The sequence below is a fragment of the Taurulus bubalis genome, assembly GCF_910589615.1.
Source record: "Taurulus bubalis genome assembly, chromosome: 8".
Classification (NCBI taxonomy): domain Eukaryota; kingdom Metazoa; phylum Chordata; class Actinopteri; order Perciformes; family Cottidae; genus Taurulus; species Taurulus bubalis.
The window spans coordinates 14,701,453-14,715,362 of NC_136596.1; the positions used below are offsets into that span (position 1 = coordinate 14,701,453).

A 13,910-nucleotide genomic window follows, 5' to 3' on the forward strand; every position below is an offset into this window, starting at 1 on the left:
TACCTCCTAATCAGTTTTCCTGGTGGGATATATCATCGACTGCAGGAGGCAAGTAGAAAAGCGGAAAAAGAAGATAGTAAAATTCTACCTGGCTGTAATTTTCTCCCATCACCATCTAACAATTTAAGCATCAAACGAGTAAGTATCAGCTTACTTATCGATGATTGTAGTGCTCAGAAAATAGATCTATTATATTGTACCCCAGTGTATGAAGCTGTGGAGATCCGACAATCTTATAGTGCGTTTTATTTGTGCATTTCTCAAGGAGACACAAAGTCAGACGAATACAGTAGTTGGGGTTTTAAGACATGAGTTTTATTTACACGTTGATATAAACACGCATGTGTGATACTGCCAACTTTGGACATTTATTACAACCCACCAATGCCATTTCACACGAGACTGTGAGGATATTTCATACAGCAGCATTGATGCAATGCTCTTTTTTCCTAAATGTTAATGGTTGGTTTAATTGTGCAACAGGGTTTGTTATTTCAAACTGTATTAGTCGCACAATATCTGTTTCACAGTGTGTTTATTGAACTTTGAATATTGCAGTTTTATATTATGTGCTGTGGCCATTTCAATCTCTTTAGTTGAAAACATGTATGAGAAATTCTGCCTTTTTTACTCCCTCGTGCAACCATCTAAATGTGTAAAGTGTTCTCTTTGGAGGGAAATATGGCTTTGAAGCACATAGTTGCTTTCTGTGCCCTGCTCCATATGCATGAATGCAGCAGCTGATTTCATGATGCTGCCTCACAGAGATAACAGCTAGATTTCTGAAAGAAATGTAACTGAGCACTAACAGCCCAAATACACACTCCCAGATGAATTATGATTTATGGTGTGAGTCCCTGTTATAATTACTAGACCCAGTTCATTAATTTGGCTTTGGAGCAATCGCTATCAAAGATGGTTTTGCAGCAGAGCTAATTTTCTCACATTTCTTTTTTACAGGCTGACATATAAATCAGGGCGACGGGAGTGTGTGTCTGGTATGGAAACCTGCGTTTGAACTGTGTTCACATGTGTGCAAGCCCAAAGTGGAACACACACACAGAGAGACATAGGGTCTTTGACAAATCGTTCTCTGAGAATCTCCTCTTGCCCCAGTTTCTATCTCTGAAACATGCACCGTGTTTAGAAACGAGAACGGCAGCTGGAAAATGGACGCGTGGAAACACACGTGCGTGATGCAACAGCCCTCTCCCCCTGGCGCCCGCGGGAACAAGCTACCGCACAAATTTCACAGTTCGCAGGTTTAATGAGCTGCTGCAGCCTGTCCATCACTGATTGGAGAACACCTTAACAGACCTCTCAGTCAGATGATGACACTACACCAGGCATATGTAGGATCACACAGGCAACAAAATGAGAGTGCTGTGATTGTTTGGGCTATTGCTCGAGTTATTTTTAGGCACATCTGTGATTTAGCATATACTCAATGTGGGAGCGATTTGAATAAAGCTGGTGTTGAGATGCTGCAGAAATGAGGAGAAAATGCTTTTTTACTAGATCCGCAATCAACACAGGAGATTGCAATGACCCATTTTAAATGGACGAAGATGACGAGCAAAATGGAGACAAACAGGAGATGACCGTTGTGCACATACTGCAGAGACATACCATCAGTTTATGACAGGCATGGTGACAGTTAATCAAACAGACACAGGCTCACCAATAGATTGCAACCGGCCTGACACTCAAGGCTGTGTGCAGCGGTCCGGATCGAATCACTGATGGGCAACTAAAGGAAATATGATCATACATCACCTGCGGCTGATAGCTACTTAAATCTCCCCTGTTTCTGTCAAAACAGTGTAAAAACTGCTGCAAGATTTCCCTCGAGCTGCAAGGAGTTCACTCAGCTCAGCTGTTTTGAAGAGAGGTGCACTTCAGCCAGGAGGCAAAAGTGTTTAAAAAGTTACATTTGGTTTAAATTGTTGCTGACGGGTTCAGCAGGGTTTTTGTTTGTGACCCCCTTCACTGAGAATCAGAAGATTGATAGAGGCTGCAGACACGTGGTTGCTGGGAGACTGCTGGAGGTGGATTATGAAATGTGTGTATCGAGCTGTGTAATGATGGGAAATGTCAGTTGAGGGCGAGGAAAGGGCGAGAGGGGGGAAGAGCAGGACAGTTACAAAATAAAAAAGGTTAATTGGATTCTGTCTGAGGTAAATTAAGACGTGGTGTTTCTGCTGCACAGTGTCCACTTTGTATCTCTAAATGATATAATCTCTACTCGCGTATGTTGCCTCCTTCACAAGCACCGTTTTACCGCGAATGCACTCTGGTCTAATTATCCTCTTTTATCTCTCGGTTTAATGGCAGTGACAGAAATGGACGCCCCTCTCGCCACCCCCTGCAACATCCAGATTTGTGAGGTGACCTGTGACTCCTTCCGCATCATGTGGGACATATCACCCGAGGACAGTGCCAGAACAACACACTTCTTCATTGACCTGAGCCGCAAAGAGAGCAAGGACCCCAACCGCTTCAAACACAGGGTCTGACAATCTGAAACTGCTGCACCACCCTATGTACCTTCCTCTATCCTTTCCCCGGATGTATCTATATGCCGTCTGTGTTCATACTGCAGATTCACAACAATCAACTTTCAACATAGGGTTGGTGAAGAAGTCCACCTTTTACTGTGTGCGTTTTTGAAATTATAGCAGACAGCATAAATGAGACAGGAAAACATGCATTTTATTAAGGCCGAGCTGTGTTAACAGATGTGTCTAACTGCCTTATGATATTCTGCATTACTCTGAACACAGAAAACAGTGGTTGCGCCCTTTCAGTCACTTCTAATACAGTCCAATAAGAAAAAAACGAGTGCAGTCAAACGCTTCAGGCCAGTGACTCACTTGTTCATTGCATCCTCTTACAATGGACCAAAACTGACAAATTCATTTGCAGCACAGAACAGTTTTTATTTTAACAAATTCAACACATACACCAAAAATATCAGGCAGCAAAGTAGCATAATGGTTTACCTTTTCTTTTGAAATAAATGTGTTTGTCAGGGAATATTCATATCAAGCAGTGAAAAGAGATGCTTTGTATAGCATTTAGCTACTAGCTACTTCCAATCTGCAGTCACTAAATCTCTAGCATGTATAACATATTTTTACATGTTATACAGATTTGTAGTTTAGTTATTTTTGTAGTTTACCTATTCATTTTTATCAATGGAAGCGCCTTTGCTCAGGGGATGGCAAATTATGTTTGTGTGGTTCAGATTAAAATATTTTGCAATAGATTGCCAGGAATTTTTTAACAGACATTGATGTTGTAGATGAAGAATAATGACTTTGGTGATCCTCTCACTTTTCAAATAGTTCATATAGTCCCATTCGCTTCAACTATACTTTGTGTTTGTTGCTAATTAGCAAATGTTAGCGTTAATGTTAGCGTTAACATGCTAAACTAAGGTGGTGAAAATAGTAAATATTATACCTGCTTACCTTCAGCATGTTAGCATTGTCATTGAGATATTTTGCACGCTGGCGTTAGTATTTAGTAAATACAGTCTCCCAGAAACGGTATCATGGATATAGACTCTTAATCTAGTTTAAATATTGCTACAGGAACAACTTTTTTTCACAGGTTATAGGCCAACAAAATAATAATGTTTTTAGCATTGGATTGATAAATTTGGTGTCTAAATACTGCTTCAGTAGCTAAAGTCTAACATGTATGATCTTCGTTCATTTCAGATGCAAAATCATAGCTTACTATTGCAGTTGATAATTAAAAAGCTCAGTGCTTTTGTGAAGTCAAAGTAGGGTAGATCTGAGATAGTTGTTCCTGAGTGCAAGACATGCTCTCTCTCTGATGCACAAAGTGGCAAAACAAACTTGCATCAGAGATGTTGTCATGGATATATGGACCTCTGAGCCTTTAGTAATTAGCTGTGCTTCTTAGAGGCCATGGCCAAAACAAAGCTGCTGATTTGATTAGATGTATCTTAGTTACAGCAGCTTGGGCTTGAAGTGGAATATAATGCTAATACGGTACACTTTATGGAGGGGTATGATTGACTAAACAATAACATTTACATGTGTTTTGAAATGTAAATTAAACACACAGTGGCCTGTTAGCCTTGCATCCTGTCCTTGATGTCAACTCCTTTCTTCCTTGTCCTCCAGGATGTGCCAACCAAGCTGGTGGCCAAGGCTGTACCTCTCCCCATGGCAGTGAGGGGACACTGGTTCCTCAGCCCACGGACATTGTACTGTGTTGCTGTCCAAACTGCAGTCCGGCAGCCAGACGGTGACTACCTGGTTTCAGAGTGGAGCCAGGTGGTGGAGTTCTGTACCGGGGGTATGACATAACAGGCCTGTAACACTAATAATGTAGTGTAGAGTATGAAGTAATAAAATATCACAATACATTTCGCAGACTATGCCATGGAACACTTACAGCAGCTTCTTGACAAGGCCAAGGGCTCTGCAGTGAGGCTGCTAAAGTTCTCCGTGTTTTATCGCAACCAGCACCCAGACTACTTTGACTATGTCAGGTCAGTGCTGCATTCTTATCTCTTAATTGTATTTTTAAAGCAATTCCAGCGGCAATTAAACCTCTCCCAAGTGTGTATGGTAAGTAGGAAGCCAACCGCAAGCATTTTGTTTTAGCTTAGCTAAGCTCAAAGACTGAAAACAAGGTGAAACAGTCCAATGGTAACAAAATCACCACAAGCACCTATATAGTTCACTGGTTGCATGGCACTGTGCCATCAAGACTCCAGGAAGTTGCTACGCCAGTGCTTAAGACATTACCCGCTGTGAAACTGTAATGGTTTTACATGTTGGTTTTGAAATGATTAAAAGTCACAGTCAGGAACGATAAGGTGGCATCTAGCTATTGAGATGCAGATTGCAACCAACTGAAACCAGTCTGCAAACTCCTTCCTTTCCAAGATGGCGCTAACGTGAGCCAGCAAGGGCAAAACCACGGTAACACAGCATGCTATGTACAGTAAATACGAAGGTCTCATTCTAAGCTTAAGAAAATGCAACAATTCTTAGTTTCAGGTAATACGCTAAAAACATAGTTGTGAATATTCTATTCCATTTCTAGATCCCCCCAAATGCTACATCCTGTGACTTTAAACAAATTTAGAGGTGCTGGTAAGTGGATTTAGTTATGTTTGAATAGTCGGTTATCTGCTTCCAGTCTTTGTGCTAAGCTAAGTCGACTGTTCGCTGAGGCTTCATATTAGCTTTCAGAGTGGTAAAACGTATAAAATGTGAAGTATAATACTCCTTTTTTTTGTCTTCATATCTTGGATCAGTAAGGAATGTGGAGGCCTGATGCGTCCAGCCCTGAAAGACATCAGCGGGAGTCATGGTTCTCCTATCAATGGCAAACTGCAGGGAGTCTTCTTCAGCTGCAACACAGAGTTCGATACAGGCCTCCCTCCCAGAGACTCTCCTTATGGCGCCTTGCGTTTCCAGATCCCAGCTGGACACCTGCTGAACCCCAGCATCTCCCTGTACTTTGCAGACTTCTACTGTATGTACACAGCCTACCACTATGTGGTGCTGGTGCTGGCCCCTGTTGGCTCAGAGGGAGATACCTTCTGTCGTACTCGGCTCCCTATGCTGGACTTGGCCTCCAACCCCTTCCTGACATACACTGCCCCCCAGAGGCCGGGGGAGGAGCCTCTGTACTGCCATGCAAGTGATGTCATCCTTGAAGTGCTTTTCACAGAGCCGGTTTCCTTGGATCAGGGCAGCGTGGAGCAGATCAGTGGGCACCACCAACTTATGAGTCTGACAACAGCCAACGCCAAGAAAGACCCGAGCTGCAAAGTGTGCAACATCAGTGTGGGGCGCTGAGTGAGATGTAGGACAGACCAGGGAGTGTGTGAGTCTGCAATATTGAAAGACAGTGTTGCACAAGACAAAACATTTGAGACCATCATGAGTAGGTCAGAACGCAATGGAAACAGCCCACCTCTCGGGGTGCGTGCATGCTGCTACCCCTCTTCCCTCCTGCCTGGACTAGAATAATGAGTATGACATAAAAGACTATTACAATGTGTATTGCTGAACTTCCTTGTGATCACAGCTGGAACCGGTAAACGTCCATCCATGGCTGCTGAACAAAACATAATTGAAGACATGATAGGCTTTAGATTGATGGAAAATGTCTGGTCCTTATTTGTTGAGAACCATCTGCACTCTCTGATGTCTGTGTCATTTCACAAGTATCTTTTCCTTCTTTCAAATTTACATTGTTTCCCCTTAAGATGTGATTGATTTAATTTTGTGTTTGTTTTATGTGGCTTCTCATAAATACATTTGTGTTAGATACAACCTGAACATGCAAACGCTAGAAGCATGCACCTTTTGAAACCTAACAGGCCATAACGAAATATTTTGCTACATTTACTCCTTGTGATTTCTCTAAAAACTAAAATTGCTGCCAGATGTTCTTTATCTTTAAAAATAAAATACAAATCATATTGCCAAATGTCCAATATTAATTCTACATAGCAGCTTTAACTCCAGTTTTCAGTGGTCATTGTAGAGTTATGATTTGGAAATTGTAGCTCAGTGTCTTAATGTTGCAGGACAGACTTCTGCAGCAATATATGACAGTGAAAAGAGGGCATTACAGGAAGATAGTTGTATCACAAAGCTCTCTAAAATCAGTATCTGACAGCAAGCCTCTGCTCTGTAAACAGGGCTGAGCTAAAATTAGCTTCAGTGTCTGTTTGTCGCTGCCCAATAATCTCTGACCTATATGGAAATCGCAGAAATGCCTAAAGGGAAAAAGATCCCGTCTCTGGTGCGCAACAGTAATGCATGTACTGGCGAGTGGCCAGAATGTAGGACATGACACGAGACTGTGTGCTGAAAAAGCAAAGGCTCACCTATTTGAAACTGAATGTGAGAGAAAACTAGGAAAGAAAATGTAATGCAACAATCTGTTTTAAAAACTTTTTTATACAAAGCGCTTACTATGATGTCATGAACAATTATGAAAATAAATTAATATGTAATAAAAAATATCCACCTCATCTTTACCCAAGTTCAATGTTTTCTGTCTGATAGAAATCTGGATAATTTCTAGCATGAGTAAGTCATGCCCTTTCACCTAGATTCTTCTTCCTGCAACAGAGATGTGAGCTCACGCACACAGCAATGCTGTAATTCTGTCTGTCGTTATTGTCCCAAAAGGGCTCGCTATGGCCTCCTGTTAAATAACTTAAACAGAATTCTATCTTCCTTTTGGCATCTAGCACTTTAGGAATGGCTACGTCAAATTCAAAGATGTCCGTCTGAGGCCCTCCGAAGCGTTTCTGCAGGTACGTACAGGACACATCTCTGTAGCTCTGCCACGAGTCAAACGTGATGCGTATTTGCACTTCCTTCTGGAAACTGATGTTCCTGACTCGCACGGTACCTTGAAGGGCCTGTTCAGTAACACTGCAGTTCTCCAGGATAACCATGCTCTCCGCCAACTTGGCACGAAAGGCCTGGAAGTCTGCAGAAGGCTGCGGGAAGCCCAGTATGAGCCGTGTTCCTGGGCAGCAGGTGCTGACGGTGCAGCTGTAGCCATCCTCTGTCATGCTCCCCAAACCCTGCAGCGATGGCAGTAGGTCGAGGTCAGACTGCTCCTCTTCATCAGAAAACACACGCACTGCTGTTAAAGACAATCCACGCGAGTCAGCGAAAATCACGTGTTTGTTCTTGATTGGGAGCAAAACATCCTCATCATCATCATCATCATCATCATCATACATGTCATCAAAGGGAGATGGGAGAGGGTGGGTCAGATAGGCTTGGCTTAAGATGTCAGAGGAAAGCTGATCTGAAACCGGAGGACGGATGCAAGAGCGCTGGGGCTTCAGGATGGGAACCCAAACATGAGGACACAGTTGTTTACGTTGGTTCAAGCACAGCATGACCGCAATCTCCGCAAGTCCTGCTGACTGGGCCATTGACCCGAGGCCGACCATGGGCGGGAGACTTGTGACAGAAAAACAGGGATTTAATTAAAGACTGCTGTTGTGCAATTACATTTGTGTAATTACTGTAACTGTGCTGTTAATAAGTTGCATTAAATAATCCATCAGAAGATGAAGGTCACACTAAATATGCGATAATAATTACAATTCATCCTATTTATTTTGTAATAATTGAAGTCATGCAAGATAATGCGCCCCACAGCACAATCCCTGCACACATAGTTTGCTTACGTTGTGCTGGAAGTCTCCATACTGGTAGTCTGGTGTGGAATGATTGGAGTTCTAGAAAATAGAAGAAAAGTTCTATTACAATAGAGGGTATATTCATAAAGATTTCAAAATCATTGATGTAATACATAAAAAAATTTAAAAAAAAAATCAAATATGTTTTAAATCTTACTTACAAACTCCCATCAGCAGCAAGTTGTTGTCTGTAGTCTCAGTCATCCAGTTGCTCACAGGGAAATCTTGCACAGGATCCTATTTATACGACCTTAGTTAAGACGTCATGTTGTATACGCCACCTTCTCTACTCTCCTGACCAATCAGCAACGTACTCTGGTTCTGTATAATGCCGCTTCAGACCCAATTATGGTAGATTTCAGATCATTTAACTTCTATTCCATCTCTGTATTTGACTATCAAGACAAAAACACAAGCTCTCTGTATGGTCACCTCAAAATGATGTTTTCCAGTGCCGACTAGGCGATGGAGTGCATAACGGTCTACTAAATGTAACCCTACTCGACTCTGTATTGTGGAAACTATTCCTGTCATCTAAGGCTCTATTCTCAGACTTGTCAGTGGACGCTGAGTCCTGGATCCCAGTAACCTTAACCCCAACCCCGTAGTAAATCAGTATGTCTCAGTCACCTAACCTAACTGAGGAAGCTATTCTGGAATCAATCCAAGTGCGTGTGCACATATTGAGTTTCGTGAAACCAAATGTACCACTCACGGTGATACTTTGTAAGAAGGGGCTATACTGGTAGAGATTTGATTATTTAAGTCCTGACTGACGAATGAGGCAAAGCAATGATGTTGGGTGATGAATACTGCATTTAAGAAATAATAAAATGAAATGCTTTTGTAAACAGTCAATCATTTACAAGTATATTTATTTTTAACAATCCACGTTTTCAAGGTCTAAAAGAACAGATGAATAATAGCATTAAAGTACTGGAAATGCTTCTCTGTATGTTTGCATGCGTCTAACCAAACTGGATTTCCTGGTGTGATCATCAAGACCCCCAGTATATTATTGCTAATGTCCCAATATCGCTGGGTTGTAGGATTCTGTATCAGCTCAATCAGCAGTGGGGTTCAAAAGACGACCGTCAGCTGACACGTGGTTCAGTTTTGCGAAGCTCCTTCTCCCTCAGTCCCTTATTAGTTCCAAAAACTGGGCAATTTGTATGAAGGTAAACAATAAACACTGATTGCTCCCTTTGAGACTCTTGCACAACAATGCTAGTTCAACAATTGTGTCGAGAAGACAACCCTCCACACGTCCTATTAGGGCAAAAAACACACAAGAAACTTTAAACTTCAAATGAAGAGATGCACAGAGGTTATCTGAACATTAACAGGATTTATACTATTTATAATGACAGTATCATATTCATTTAAGTGTGAATGTCATTCAAAAATGACAAAGGAAACCATGTTTTTTCAAACATGCCCATATGCACTATGACGCCAAGCGAACAGATGACATTTCACCTTCGGGTGCATCTCGCTACTGAGCAGCAGAGGAAAAAGTCTAATAATGGGAGTCATCTGGCTAAAACAACAGACTCAATTAGCATATTAGTTGTGACATGATTAAAAATATCCTAAAATAACACCACAGCACTGAAAACGCTGCTTTGGTGAACAGGGTTCATTCTTCACTCCAACAAAACAACCTTATATTTGGTGTTATTTAAGAGTTACATGTCTTGAAGATATAGTGCAAAAAATGTCTGTGTTTGTGTCCCACGTGTGTCCTTAATCCTGACAGTGAAAAAGATGAGTGCAAATCCTGATGTAATCTCTGCCGGTTAATGTGCCCCTTCCTCATCACCGCTATGTTACAAAAATAGGCCATTGCTCATTTTCTGACCTCCTGGAGCCCAAAACATCCGCACCAACAGACAGACCTGCAACAACCAAAATTACATTGTGTTAATCGTAGTTGATTGTTAAGTGTAGTTCAGTGAAATGACAAATCTGCCTTATTGTCAACATATTTTGGTTCTTAAAAGAGACATTTCTTCTATAATATGTTGCCAAGAGACAATGAACACTGCAATACAAACAGAGCGCTAAAAATGAATCCAGATGTCACTGCAAAGCAGTTGCTTATAAGATCTACAGAAATGAAATAGCGGATATCAGTGCGGGAGGTTGTGGGAGCAGTGTTGAGTTACTGAGAAAGATGACAGTCAAACTAACTCATTGTTACTTACCTCGACGCTCAAATTAACTGCACGGCTCCACTTGAAACAAGCGGTGCTATAGTTCGATACCTCATTAGATGTTGAGAGCCCTCTTCGAGATCTACAACATACTCTCTGATAGAAGAGACAGAGTGGAGATAATATCAGTTGTTTCAGTATCTATGCAGAAAAACTTAATTGTACTGAATGTGAAAAGGTGCCACTGCCACCTAGTGGGGTTTAAAAATAGTGACAAATAAAACATACCTCTGATCATCTGTTTCAGGCTCAACCAAGATGTTTTCCTGTCTCTCCTTCACGCGTAGAAACACAAAGGAGTCCAGACAGGGCTCAGGGACTGTGATTACATTCGAACACAATGATTTAGTGTGACGGAAATGTCAGAGCAAACACCACCACTAGAAGTAGTTCAGGCACAAATCATTCTAGACTGAACAAATAAAAAAGAGAGCATGTCAGTAAAAATTAAGATAATACAAGCAAGATTTTACCTGCTTTGAGCATATCCACTGTCTGCAGGTTGGGGGGCATGCGCTTCAGTGCTACAGCCTTCAGGTAGGTTTCTGTGTTGGCATAGTACCTGTGTACCAGATGAACAAGTGTCACAAACACAGCAGAATAAACAAACAGCTCCAACCTTGCTCTACAATACTCACTCTTTGGCAAACGCAAACTCCTCAGGTGAAAGCAGGGACGGATCTCCCTCACCTCGAGACTTTTCTCTCTCCAGGACATGCGGGAAAAACTTTTCAATCTATATACGTGGCACAAAGATCAGGCAATTCTGTCAATGAGCACAGAATGAAACGAGAGCTTTAGTGTGCACGGTTATACCGTTGACCTTACTGACCTTCTGCAGACGAGCGCGCAGGTAGCTGCTGAGCACAAAGCGAATCCTGTCTATTTCCATGCGATGGATGCTGGCCTTTGCGTCGCCCTTCTTCACCCGCTGCAAGTTGGCTTCCTGTTGGAGGAAGAGATCAGGACACCATCAGCAATTAACATTTGATGATATATTTTGTACCATTTCCTGACATTTATGATGTCAACAATTGACAGAATACCAGGGGTGGACTGTAACTAAGTACTTTCATGTACATTTTTAGGTACAATAATAGGGGTATATGAAATGCATTCCACTCTGTACTTCCTCTCCAGCTTTTTTTTTACATTGTATTACTTCCTTTTTTAGGGCTTAAGAGGACATGAATTCCTTTTCCACCCATGCATAACAATCGTTGCTTTACAGCCCTGCACCACACGGTGCGTGCTGTTTTTGTGACATTTCCACATGTGGGTAGAATCACAGTAATGCAGAAAAATAACCCACAGAGCTGCAGGTACTCCCCGTGTAGTTTACCATGTGACTCAGCTGCTCCATCGCACACTCCACCACCTCCGACTTGTTCTCCAGCAGCTCCGGGGAGAACTTCTCGTTCAGCCAAGCCTGCGAGGGACACAGAGGAGCACAGCTGTGAGGATACGGCAGACCAACGAGGGTCTGTGACAAGTCAAGTCGCCTTTGATTGGGATCACGGGGTTTTAACGTCCTCTCACTTCTTCCAGTTTGGCGATCAGCTCCGCCGGGGTCATAACATCCTCCTGAGTGTCATCTTGGTTGACGTCGCTGCCCTCATCAGACAAAGCGTCCGACATAGTTTTCTTTTGCGAAGTAAACAGGCGAAATGCAGCACTTATCCGAAACGCTAACTTTACGTTGAACTTTTAAATGTTAAGCGACTATAACGGGGCAGTTTAGAAAAGTTTCGCGAAGACACAAACACCAGCAACACGGCAGCGTAAATGTACTGGAGGAACTCCTTGTTTATTCGCGCCACTACAACTAATCTCGCGAGAAGTACTTCAGCGTATTATTCCCTACGTGAGGTCTGTAAGGCAAGGTTCCTCGCAGGCTGTGTGGAGAGTGTGTACCGTCGATGGACATTTAAAGAGAACAGTGGACATGTACATTAAAATGCTTTACCTTATAGACAACAAGGCTTTCTAACACAGTCATTGGTGTCCACTTTTGTAGCAGAGGGATTTAAACACAGCTTAAAAGTAGCGCTTCCTGAGAGTCTGAACTCAGGGAGCCTGATCTAGCTGTATGACTACAAAAAGTATGTATTGTAATGTATGTAATATGCACTATACACTATATTGAAAGTATAATGATGACAAATTACATTTTCACAAAATTATAATTTGAATGAAAAATATGCATCGCTGATGACCACAGCAAATGTTTTTGAATATTTAAACCAACACATGGAAAAAAAGATGTCTCCCCAGTCAAAACATGGAAACCGATTTCCCACAGAGATTCCCAAAGTCAACATGACATATCTCCTCTGCACAATCACCCATGTACATCTCTATGTGCATTTAACAGAAATGCGTTCTGAGACACAGAATCTCATGTGTCTGATTTCCTCTTTTTTCCGCCTGCTCATTGCTCCTGCCTCAGAATTCATCGTTATGTTTAATCAGTAATGATCTTGCGGTCACTTTACTGACGCACAGTCTCTCACAGTAGCTTCCTCTGGGCTTGGTCTTCATCAGACCGGCAGTGTTTAAACCAGGTTGCACCACAATCTGGAGAGCTTAGCTACTGTCATTTTATAAAGCAGATAAACAGACACCATTGCCACAACTACCACGGTCATGTCCAAAAGAAAAGTTTAAGTTTTAAGAACGCAGTGCTGCAATGACTAATCGCTTACTTCAGAAAACAGTTTTCTGTTGTTTAAATAGCTGTGCACAGCGAAAAACATGAAAACACAGGCTTGTTCTATCTATGTTTTAATACTATTCTGACACGTATACTTTATGTTCTTATTCTCTGATGACCTACTCGTATACATGGAGCCCATTTGTTCCTGCATGATGGAAATACATATACAACCATTCCCATAATACTGATGATGTCAATCACTGTTAAAGACAACATTCCTGTAATTAAAAACAAAAGACCAAAGGTTTTTCGGACATTTTAATGTTGATTGTTGTCATTTTTTTATGATCATTTACTTATTCTCAGTTTCAAAACATTTGCATGACAATAAGATCTGCTTATACTATCTTTAAAAAATGTCTAAACATTGATAAATACAGTATTGATAAAGTATCATTATGTTCAACAGACTACACAATACAGTACAACAAAAAGGGTCTTTCTTTCAACACAAAGTATTGAAATTGTGCAAGTGAGAACAAATGTGCAACAACTGTAGTTTTGTTTAATATAACTAGTTATATGTAGGCCAGCTATTGAGAATTTGGCATTATCACAAAAAAACGTCATTGAATAAGCACTGTGGCTTATTGTTTTGCATTTAATCAAACTATAGCAATGTACAATAATATATACATTTAATAAGTACATTTTGCACAGTTCTGCTAAAATAAATGATGCATTTGTTCGATGCACGATTGAACCTGTTTCACTGTGATCCTATAATTACTATATCTCTAGCCATCAC

General features: G+C 41.4%; 3 protein-coding genes across 5 annotated transcripts; 1 reads left to right on the top strand and 2 right to left on the bottom strand.

Moving 5' to 3' along the window:
- Window positions 1-2,342: 2,342 nt before the first annotated feature.
- On the top strand, window positions 2,343-5,849 carry phyhip (phytanoyl-CoA 2-hydroxylase interacting protein; the record flags this gene model as incomplete). Of its 2 annotated transcripts, none has more annotated exons than XM_079222042.1 (4): window positions 2,343-2,510; window positions 4,158-4,332; window positions 4,411-4,532; window positions 5,307-5,849. In XM_079222042.1, the coding sequence occupies 4 exons, from the start codon at window positions 2,343-2,345 to the stop codon at window positions 5,847-5,849; spliced, it is 1,008 nt and encodes a 335-aa protein (XP_079078168.1). The 2 variants fall into 2 exon arrangements, with proteins under 2 accessions (XP_079078168.1, XP_079078169.1); XM_079222043.1 differs by having other exon boundaries at window positions 4,411-4,528; window positions 5,303-5,849.
- A 1,093-nt stretch (window positions 5,850-6,942) lies between these two features.
- Window positions 6,943-8,506, bottom strand: ppp1r3c2b (protein phosphatase 1 regulatory subunit 3C2, duplicate b). 2 transcript variants are annotated; one of them, XM_079223025.1, is made up of 3 exons: window positions 8,392-8,506; window positions 8,219-8,269; window positions 6,943-7,988 (listed from the first exon to the last, which is right to left on the bottom strand). In XM_079223025.1, exons 2-3 carry the CDS (start codon window positions 8,236-8,238, stop codon window positions 7,100-7,102), a joined length of 909 nt encoding a protein of 302 aa, XP_079079151.1. In that variant the 5' UTR covers window positions 8,239-8,269; window positions 8,392-8,506; the 3' UTR covers window positions 6,943-7,099. The 2 variants fall into 2 exon arrangements, with proteins under 2 accessions (XP_079079151.1, XP_079079150.1); XM_079223024.1 differs by having other exon boundaries at window positions 8,388-8,431.
- Window positions 8,507-9,124: 618 nt separating this feature from the next.
- On the bottom strand, window positions 9,125-12,084 carry gins4 (GINS complex subunit 4 (Sld5 homolog); the record flags this gene model as incomplete). The annotated part of the gene is made up of 8 exons (XM_079222543.1): window positions 9,125-10,128; window positions 10,438-10,542; window positions 10,675-10,765; window positions 10,920-11,008; window positions 11,085-11,182; window positions 11,279-11,392; window positions 11,789-11,875; window positions 11,986-12,084. 7 exons carry the CDS (start codon window positions 12,082-12,084, stop codon window positions 10,446-10,448), a joined length of 675 nt encoding a protein of 224 aa, XP_079078669.1. The 3' UTR covers window positions 9,125-10,128; window positions 10,438-10,445.
- Between the last annotated feature and the right edge of the window lie 1,826 nt (window positions 12,085-13,910).

Excerpts from the sequence above, each read along its gene's own strand:
- ppp1r3c2b (XM_079223024.1), bottom strand. Across the intron at positions 7,989-8,218 it reads ATGGAGACTTCCAGCACAAC|TCTCCCGCCCATGGTCGGCC; the intron begins GTAAGCAAACTA and ends TTCTGTCACAAG.